This window comes from Leuciscus leuciscus, assembly GCF_965113295.1.
Source record: "Leuciscus leuciscus genome assembly, chromosome: 25".
In the NCBI taxonomy this organism is placed as follows: domain Eukaryota; kingdom Metazoa; phylum Chordata; class Actinopteri; order Cypriniformes; family Leuciscidae; genus Leuciscus; species Leuciscus leuciscus.
In genome coordinates this window covers 30,135,975-30,146,618 of record NC_138724.1, presented here as the reverse complement: position 1 = coordinate 30,146,618, position 10,644 = coordinate 30,135,975, and the positions used below count along the sequence as shown (strand labels likewise).

The following is a 10,644-nucleotide window of genomic DNA, read 5'->3' as shown; positions in this document are numbered from 1 at the left end:
TTGCGATGTAATCTTTTAAAACCTCACCCTACATATTTATTTTTGACTTGAAGATACAGAAGCGAATATGAACATGGTGTCTCAGGTTATGAATGCTGCTTTAGATGCGGATCCTCAAACGAGTGAACCGTTTACCTCAGTTTATTTACTTCAGTTCATCACTCTTGTGTTGTATACCTCCTGTTCACTGTCGGGTAGTGCATGAACGCTTTACGTTTGCCAAACGAGATCAGCTTTCCAGATATTTTAAGGTTTTGAGCATGTTCGTTGAGTTAGCTGTGATATTGCGCAGTTTGGCGTTGTGGAGGATTCGGTTTTGATTCATTTTGGTTGTTCACATAAATTACTCTTGCGTCTTTAAAGGAATATTCTGGGTTCAGTCGGATGAAACCTTATTGACGGCATTTGATTACAGCAGAATATAATGTTCACGCCATGTCTTAATTACCGCAGGTCTCCAGACTTCTTGCAACCTTTCAACACAAATTCATCACAGAATTCTCTGTTATAAACCAAATCAGATCAAATAACACCGACATGGAAACCAGGAGAAGCATCGTGCCACGAGCGAACAAGTTATAGAAGGCTTTACAATTCACAAATCACCAACATTCACCACGGATTTACTGTAGTAACACCAACTGTAACCATGGTATTGTGGCAGAAATAGTCAGATGCTTTTACATGATCCATCTCGGGGATCGTACACAATCCTTTGAGAGTGAAATGAACGTTTTCCGTTTGCCAAACGAGATCAGCTTGTTCCGATATTTTAAGGTTTTAAGCATGTTCGTCGAGTTAGCTGTGATGTTGCGCGCAGTTTGCGTTGTGGAGGATTCGGTTTTGATTCATTTTGAGTCAATCAAGTGCTTCACACAACTTTTTTCAGAACTTAAAAGCTCTAAATATCACCCAGTTTAAATGTTATTTTTAATGTGATGAACAAAAAACATTATTTGTTCATCCTTCAAAAGATTGTCCCCATTTGTAAAACTTAAAAGTTTCAAGATGTGGGAAAACTAACACTTGGTGGCAAACAAAAACGTTTATTTAAGATAAAAAGACATGAAATTACTGCTATAACCAGTAGATGGCAGCAGAGGAGCACATATAGTCTTAGCCATTTCCACTCCCAAATATATGTTTTTTCAATGTTTTGCTTTTGAATTTGTATTTTGACATTATGAAATCACTATGATATAATATAATATCATCAAGAATTAAATTATCAAAGTTTGGCACCTTTTGTACTGAAATATGAAGCAGAAAAAGGGTGAAAGTTGTAGCTCTCAGAATATGTACACGTTGTAATTACAAGTTCTACAAACACATGACGGCTTTTCAGAATCGTTACGGTAATGACGACATGGCGTGAACCCAACTTGAGTTCAATCTGTCCCTCAGGCTCAGATTGTTCGTTTACGGTAAGCAACCGAGTTATATTAGTCATTTTGTGGTGTGTTTCGCTGTTTTTGTTAGTTTTATACAAACTGAGGAACGACTTGAAATTTTCAGGCTTGTTTTTTTGTACCTTTTTTCTGCAAGAGTGATAAAATAACCCAAAAAAAGGTGATGTCGGTTCACCAAACTAAAAGCTTTATAAGACGTCGACGGCCTTATGATGTGGGAGGATCGTTTGCAATATGAAAGATGTCTGATCCAAAGAGTGAAATTATACAGAGCTGAACCTCCAAAGATAGAAACTATATATTTCTGTATATTTGAAAGTGCCAAAAGTAATGCATTTCAGCTTTACGTTAATTTCCTCACGCTAGTTCCAGCGCTCAGATTTTTGCGCTGTATTTTTCTTCGCTAGGCCGCCATTTTAGATGGTAGTGACGCGGCGGGTGTGACGCACGCTAGAATCCAAAGAGTTGTTTGCCTCCTTCACTGGGTTTATCTTACGATTTCAACATCGAGTATGATTGTGACTGTGTGATTTTGAGTGTTTGAATGAAGTGTGGCTGAACTACATTTGCAGTATTTACTGTTGTGCGAACAATATTTTATAACGTGACTTGGGAAAATATAATCATAGAGTTTTGAAACAACCCTTTAGATCGAGGTGACACAAAATCATCATTTCAGAAAGCTAATTAAATCTATACCAAAGATTGATACGGTTGCCCCTGTGTAGACTTGACTAGACTTTTGCTTTTGTAAAGTTGCATAATGTTTTGACTACGATCACACATCTTTAAATCTTCAGAAAACCTGTTTTAAACCCTTGTTTTTAGCGTATTGAACATGTGCCGTGCCAAACCAGTCTCAAACAATGTGAATTTACTCCTGAATGTAAAAAACTACCACAAAAACTTTGAATTAAATGCTTAAATATGCTCTGTATTTTTTCCAGTGTTTTTTTATTTTTTATTCTTATGAGTGATTTTGAACTTGTCATTTGTGTTTATAATGTTTTGCTTGTTCATATTGAAGGATTTTGCTCATTGAATGTCCCTGAACAGCCAAAGAAATGTGTTTTATACTCTGAGTCAGGAACTTTAATGGACTTTTAGTTTGATGTTATCATGATTTGCCTGTTGATTTATTATAATTTGTATTATGATTATTTAAGCCCTTCATGTTGAGCATGTTGTACCAGTTTGATTCCATTACATGCCAAAAAAAGTGGTCAGAACAATGCACGTTATAATAAAATATTTCTCAAAAATCACTGTTTGGCTCATTTATTTTCTTTTTAGTTTGTTAGTAATCCCCCCCCCTTAACTGCTTTAACTGCATTAAAATATTAGATTTTTCAAAAATAGCACTACGGTAAAGCAATGATTGGAGAAACGAAGCTTTTCGAAACTATGAATCAATTGAACCGAGTCGCAAAATGATTCACTCGAAACGCCGCGCGCTGGCGTCCCCTGCTGGTCAGATCAGTGTAAATGCAATGAAAACTCATGCCAAACATTTTACAAACCAATTACAAATGTTTAATCGAAAGTGTATTAACAAATCATCTATTACCATTAAATATGAAGTGTCTGTGTAATATGTGTTATTTAATTAATTACATTTTAGGGCTTGTTTTATGGAGAGCTAGAGACAATCAACTAAAACGCTTCCTTTTTATTTTAGTCCTACAAATGTATCATTAAAAACGTCTACAAATTGATTAAAAAAAGTAATATAAATAATAATATAATTTCGAAACTGTTCATCACTACTACTAAGTTTAGTTGCTGCCTTAATTGTTTTTAAATGTATAATCAAATATTTTGTCTGGTTGAATCTCATACAACATAACTTAAAAAAATAAAGTTATTGAAAGGGTCAAAAATTATTTCGATGAGTTAAAGTAACAGGAAAACATACGTCGCCATGATTTATTACTCATATATATATATATATATATATATATATATATATATATATATATATATATATATATATATATATATATATATATATATATATATAATATTGTAGAGTGTGAATGTGCGGTAATGCCACTCCAGGCCTCTCAGTGGCGCTAGAGCCTGTGCTCTGCGTGATGACGTCATGCGCCGGAAGCGGAAGGAAAGCGTCCTCTTTTCCGCCTGTGTCCGCAGCGCTGCGACACATGTGCGAGTTAAATAATAATAACTGATCAGAATGCGTATCGAGAAGTGTTATTTCTGCTCGGCTCCGGTGTATCCGGGACACGGGATGATGTTTGTGCGCAACGACTGCAAGGTAAACACTCGGGCGATGGATATTACTGGCGTGTGTGTTTATATCAGTGTGTGTTTATACGGACGACGAGTGTCATTTCAACGATTAGTTTAACATTGATACTTCATATTGTTTATTATTAACGAATTAAATGTGAATTAAGTGTTTTTGAACGAGTTTACATACTCGTAACGTTATATGTGTTCTTTATTAACGATTGTACGTGTCGACACTCGACAGCAACATTTCAATATCATAATACATATAGCTAATGGAAACATGGGAAAAACATGTTTCGCATAATTTATAAAATAAGTTTACGTAATAGATATCAATTTAACTTAATCAGTAATTAAATTAAATATTTATTTATGTAATTTTATATTATTTACACTACCAGTCAAAAGTGTGGGATCGGTAATACTTTTAATGTTTTTATAAGAAGTCTCTCCTGCTATTTATTAACTTTCTATTCATCAAAGAATCCTGAAATAAAAATGTTAATAACTGTTCTCAACATTGATAATAATCAAATGTTTCTTTTGCATCAAATCATCATATTAGAATGATTTGTGAAGGATCATGTGACACTGAAGACTGGAGTAATGATGCTGAACATTCAGCTTTGATCACAGGAATAATTTACACTTTACTGTATATTCACATAGAGAACAGATGATTTACAGTAGAATAATATTTCACAATATTACTTGTAAAATGTCACTTTTTTTGTGGTATTTTTAATCAAATGAATGCAGCATTGGTGAGCAGAAGAGACTTCTTTTAAAAACATTACAAATTTGACTGGTAGTGTATATTGTACTATAATTTGTAATATATTATCACATGATAATATGATGTCCAGAATAAGCCTATGGTATTTCTCACACGATCTCAGTCTGTGTTTATCAGTGTGAATCCTGACAGGTTTGTGGTCTTCAAGTCTTTCAGGTTCTGCAGATCTAAATGCCACAGAAACTTCAAGAAGAAGCGAAACCCGAGAAAGACCAGATGGACCAAAGCGTTCAGGAAATCAGCGGGCAAAGAGCTGACGCTGGTGAGAGACCGCACACATCTGCACTTCACCTGTTACACTGCGGTTATGTTAGCGATGATGAGGTACTCGAGCCGTGACTGATCACGATACACCACTCGCCTCGAGTACCTTACTGCTCTTATATAACGGTTACCACACACTACAAATATTAAAGCCGAAAAACATGTATCTATGCAACTTTCATGAAGTAAAATCACTAAAAGCCTTCCTTCCGCTGGAACAAATAGTCCCTGATCGTGAACAGCAGCAGAAGTTACATTATTACTCCGTTAGATGGCGGCAAAGACTGTCTTTATGAGTCAGTCAGGAGAGAAGACTTTTATAAAGTAATCAGTGCTAACCAGAGACAACCATACGACTTTGTACTTGCCATTCAGGATTCTAATGGAGGCACAAAAGAGTTTTTAAACCAATTGAGTCGACATTTGGGCATCGATATCTTCTACCTGAAGACAGAAGCACATAACTCAGCATGACCAGAGTCTACGACTGGAACTAACCGTTATATATAAGCTCTCATTAATACTGGTGATTGTGTTTGATAGGATAACGCGCTGGAGTTCGAGAAGCGCAGGAATATTCCCGTCAAATACAACCGAGAGCTGTGGAGCAAGACGAGTGAGTGCGACGGCTTTACTGTGGTGTTAATGAGGTGAACCTGATCCACTCTTAACCTGAACCGTGTGTTTGTGTTGAACAGTGGTGGCGATGAAGAAGGTCGAGGTCATCAAGACCAAACGTCAGGCTCGCTTTATCATCAACAGGTGAGCTCAACATTTAACATCTGGGGTTTTCTGACATTTAGGGGCAATATTTTTATGCACATTTTAGGATATTGCATTAAAAACCTTGCCGAGATGCGCTTAAAATCTGATCATGTGCATAAACCACTTATTCGCTCAGTCGTTTCATCCGATTAGAGGACGGAAACTGTGACGGAAACACATTTACTGAATAAATCCCTCAAACCTCATGTGACTTTGCCTCAGAGGCTGTGATTGGATAACTGGAGTAACCAGTGGACCAATGGCATCGCAGCATCTCAAATGTTGGCTTGGTGTCAGTTGCCTTGGCCAAATACACACACTCTTGACCACTTGTCTACTTGCATGACGTATTTCCTCTATTTGGCTCAAGTGTTCAAGTAGGCGTAAAGACTGCAAGTGTGTGTAGAACTTGTGTAGTCGCTGTGTGACGACACACATTTAAAATTGTGGTGCTTCTAATTAAGTGATGAAAACAGGTGTTGTAGAAAGTAAAGTTTGTAACATATATTGGTTAAACAGGGTTCCCGCGGGTCTTTGAAATCCTTGAAAACACACAGTACAGGCCAAAAGTTTGGACACATTACTATTTTTAATGTTTTTGAAAGAAGTTTCTTCTGCTCATCAAGCCTGCATTTATTTGATCAAAAATACAGAAAAAAAATGTAATATTGTGATATTATTACAACTTAAAATAATTGGTTTTCAATTTATTATACTTTAAATTATCATTTATTTCTGTGATGCAAAGCTGAATTTTCAGGATCATTACTTGGTTGATGAAAAATTTATTAAAATTAATATACAATTTATACAAAACGAAATTCACTTTAAAGAAAGGCTTTCTACAAAACAAAACTTAATGAAGAAAATTAAGTTTAATCATGTCTGACCCATTAACAAAATCATGTCTGAGCCACTCCATGTCTCCCGATGCATCCTATCATGGTGTTCACTTTTCATAATCAACATAGATGTAAAAAATTACATTATAATATTTGAACAAATATGAAACTAAATGCTCTTATTTAATGGCTCCAACACATAGCCTATAGTAGGCCTACATACTCTCTATTTGTACAAATTGCTGCACATTCAAGTTAATTCTTGAATTAATTTTCACATTATTGAAAACAATAAACATACCACTTAAAAAAATATATATATACAGTTGTACCCGAAGTTTTTTTCCAAGTACAAGAAACACTCTTTCTGCGTAGAGGGTCCGTTATGTTGGAAACAGCTCCCATTCATAAAGTCCATCAGTTTTGGCGTGTTGTTTGTGCACCCGACAGCGGCACACGTAGAGCCACAAGGAGCTTAATCTGTCAGCATTACTACTTGTCTGTAATCAGTTTCACCCGTTTGTACCGCGGCGCGAGTATCCCTTGTGTGCTAGCTTCATTAAGCGTTAGGCTAAACCGGAACTGAGATACCGTCGACAGGAAGTATCGGGTGTTATGGCGACGGCCATTAAAACTCGCAGGAAAGTTGTGTATACATCCCTTGCCATGCATGTTTCAGTTTATTCCCCCTCATTTTCGCCTCAATCCGCCATTTAGATTTGTTTACAGTCATTTGTTATGTCTAATCTCTTTCTGAATTGCTTTCATCAAAAGCTCTCCTTTTCCTGTGCATTGCAACTGTTAATTCGTTATTTACCCAAGGGTTGTCATCTGGGAATACCCTAAACGTTTTTTCTGGGATTATACAGTCCACACAGAACCAAATATAGTCAGTCACCACTGAAGTCAACTCTTCCAAGTTCTTACTAGTATTCACGACAATGTCCCACACAGTTCAGTCAACACAGCCTCTATCGGTCCACTGTTTGACTGTCTCTATCTCGGGTTCGCTGGTCTTGAGCTTGTGTTTATACTGCGGGACGAGCTGGATTGCGTTGTGATCTGAGTCTCCGAGGGGTGGTTTTGCGTAGCCCTTGTAAGCGTCTTTAATATTCTCAAAGCATAGATCAAGTGTTATGACAGCATAGCACTCAGAAAATCCAAAACGGCTTGATTATTGAGAGTGTTCAGGCTTTTTGAGGATAAAAAAAAAAAGGAGTGAATGGATTTTTGTCGTTGTGTCCACACACTGCAAACACCATGTACAAGTGACCCTTTTAAGTCCCATTTTTAAGACAGTTTTGCGCACTTTCTTCCCGTCGCGTGCGCGCGCTCAAGTGGCCGAGACCACGAGTGTGTGTATTTGGACAAGGCAAAAGTGTGTGTGATCAGAATGATTCGGTGTAATTCCCTCCAGAAGCGTCTCACACACGAGTGTGTTCCTGAACACCGGCATCCGGACGCCAGAGAACACGACAGCGTTTGCTGTGTTTCAACTCGTTTATGATGGAGGGAAAAAGAGACCGATTGCAGAAACTTACATTTCTTGTCACGTTTGTCAGTAATTTGATTCCTCCATAAACATGTCCATATTTGCGCAGGTTGAAGAAAGGCAAAGAGTTGGAGAAGGCGGCCGATATCAGCGAAGTCAAGAAGAACATCCACCTCATCAAAGCTCCACACGCAGGTAACACACACACACACACACACACACACACTGGGTTTCAAACAGATCATGATTTCCTCACGATTCTGATCAGACTAAACAAAATAACGTCATTTACTGGAGGTTTTGACTAAATGTTGCAGTGTACTTAATGTTAATTACTGAATGAATGATTCAAGGACTCGCTTATAAACTTAGGGATGCACCGATATTAAAATGTTGGCCGATACCGATAATTGTTTATATTTGAAAGCCGATAACGATATATTGGTCGATTAATCTAAATCCAAAGTTTGATATCATTTTTGAGAGCCTGATCACAAAAACAAAACTCTCCCCATTTAAAGCCACGTCTCAAACACACGATTATAATGTTCTCATGATAATGTTATGTAGCCGATATGACAGACTCGAGCTGCACTTGTTGCACTGAACTGTGTTTTCCTTTTTTGAAGTGATTCCAATCAAATTTCAAGCAATTCAAAACCATCATGTTGAACCATCATGCATCTGAAGTGTCTCAGCTGAAGGACATAATACATTATTAATCTGCTTTAATATATCGGCCACATCGAGCCGATACCGATAAGCTGGCCGATATATCCTGCATCCTTATCATAAATACTTTACTTGTTTTATTACTGGATGAAAGAATTACTGTTGTACCGGATCTGCATTTTTGAGTGAATCTCGAGGGAATGATTCAATGACAAATACATTTAACAGTCACATGTCGCCACCTACTGGTGTAATGATGTAATTGGTGCGATCGTGTCACGGTGGTGATTTACTTTTTTTGATCTCTACTGTAGACATCAGTGTTTATATCTGAGCTATAACCTTTTATCCCAGTACCCAGTAACAAAACCATTTATTTTTGTCGAATAAAGGAGGAGACAACACATTACAGACTGTTTTAACAAGCGTTCATGCTTACGGTTGCCAGATTTCAATCATTTAAACCCCAGTCAGAGCTTCTCTGTTAAAAGAGCACGTTTTCTACTCTGTCTTTTCAATAGTATCTGGCAACCATGCGCGTTCACTGAGGCTGATATTGTCAGATCACGATCGGTCATTCTGCAGGCTCTCGTTTACAAGTGCACTGATCGCATGCCAGTCTCCGATAGGCTATACCTGGCATGTATTCAGTTGATTGCTCTTGTAAGTGTGCCAGATGTGCCATTTATTGTCATGTCTGCACTGTAATGCACAACTTTGCCTCTCCTTGTTATAAAACAACGTGCATCCAAACAACTTTAGCCAATGCAATCTCCTATGTCAGTGTTGCTTTACGAATACTAATGCATATGATATTGAAATGTAACATCTATGCAAAATAATCCTTGAATAATTTCTTAAGGCCATTCCCGTTTCGAATATGTGATTTGTATATTGTCAATGTCAACAACACGCATAAACATTCTGCATTTCCATTTTGTCGTGTGGATCATTCATTGCGACATTTAAACTGATTTCTCATGTTTAAGAATCTGTCTGCTGATTAAACACTTCATGCTACTGCCCACGGACATGCTTTTACAGCTACTGTCGTCCATTTTTTTGGCCTTCAAAACACCTTAAAATGCACATGTCGAGATCAGGAAAATCTACATTCTCTCGGGAGGGCATGAACCCCCCGAACCCCCCTAGCAAGATCATTTCTGGGACCTCTGTATTTAAGTATTGTCAAACAAAACAGGCTAGCTCGACCCTCCCTCCTCATCCCATCCCCTCCCTTCCGTGCTTCCTGAAACAGTCATGAACCATAAGGAAAAACCATTGAATAAACAAACTGGATTCACCCTGTCCAGTAGAAACAGAGCCGCCGGGATGTGGGATCGGAAGCCCTTCTGCCTTCTACCACCTTTAAAACGCTTTTCCGGCGTAATTTAGGGACTTCGTGTTCCTTCCCCTTTTCCCTATTCTTTTATCCGTTCATCGGAACGTCGTCTCTTTGGTCGTGTGTAATATTCTCAAGAATAACGTTAGTGGTTGTTAGTACATCTCTCCTCTAGCTAACTCCCCTCCTCATGCTTCTCTCTGTGAGATCGTGTGGGTGTTTGAATGGAGATCTCCATCTTATAAAGATTAATAGTGCAGCTCAACGTCTGTTAAATGTCACATCTGCCGTCTCTCCTCAGGTCAAGCCAAACAGCTGGAGGACAAGATGGTCCAGAAACTGGCAGAAGACGTGCACATGGATGAGTGACACGAGGAACACTTCACATCTGGACTTGCAGACTCTTTCTGCTGAGATAGTGAGAATCCTGATCTACATAAACATGAATATTCATCAGCATCCAGGCGGTGGCGACGGGACTTATGTGCATGTTCCTTCTGGAAATATCCTTCCTTTTGCTCTAGTGGCTGAAGATTATTTTGGACATGAAGTTGTGTGTGTTGTAACGGTCCATATAACTGATCATCAACACTTCAACTCGATGGAATTTGTGCAAAATCTTAATTCCAATAAAAAAAAATTCAAATACATTTAATTTTCATGTTTGTAAATGTCGCCACCGAAATACAGAAAGTCATATATAATTTTTTTTTTTTTTACAAATTTAGCAGTTTTATAAAATGGTTCATATTTCCAGTTACTGAATAAATGTCAATATGTGAGAATGTAGAAATTAAATTCTGAGTGTT

General features: G+C 37.6%; 1 protein-coding gene across 1 annotated transcript; it reads left to right on the top strand.

Annotated features, from left to right (window-relative positions):
* The first annotated feature begins 3,521 nt into the window (after positions 1-3,521).
* rsl24d1 (ribosomal L24 domain containing 1) lies at positions 3,522-10,485 on the top strand. Its single transcript, XM_082160797.1, has 6 exons — positions 3,522-3,684; positions 4,607-4,720; positions 5,266-5,338; positions 5,421-5,484; positions 7,931-8,016; positions 10,137-10,485. Exons 1-6 carry the CDS (start codon positions 3,604-3,606, stop codon positions 10,202-10,204), a joined length of 486 nt encoding a protein of 161 aa, XP_082016923.1. The 5' UTR covers positions 3,522-3,603; the 3' UTR covers positions 10,205-10,485.
* Positions 10,486-10,644: the final 159 nt, after the last annotated feature.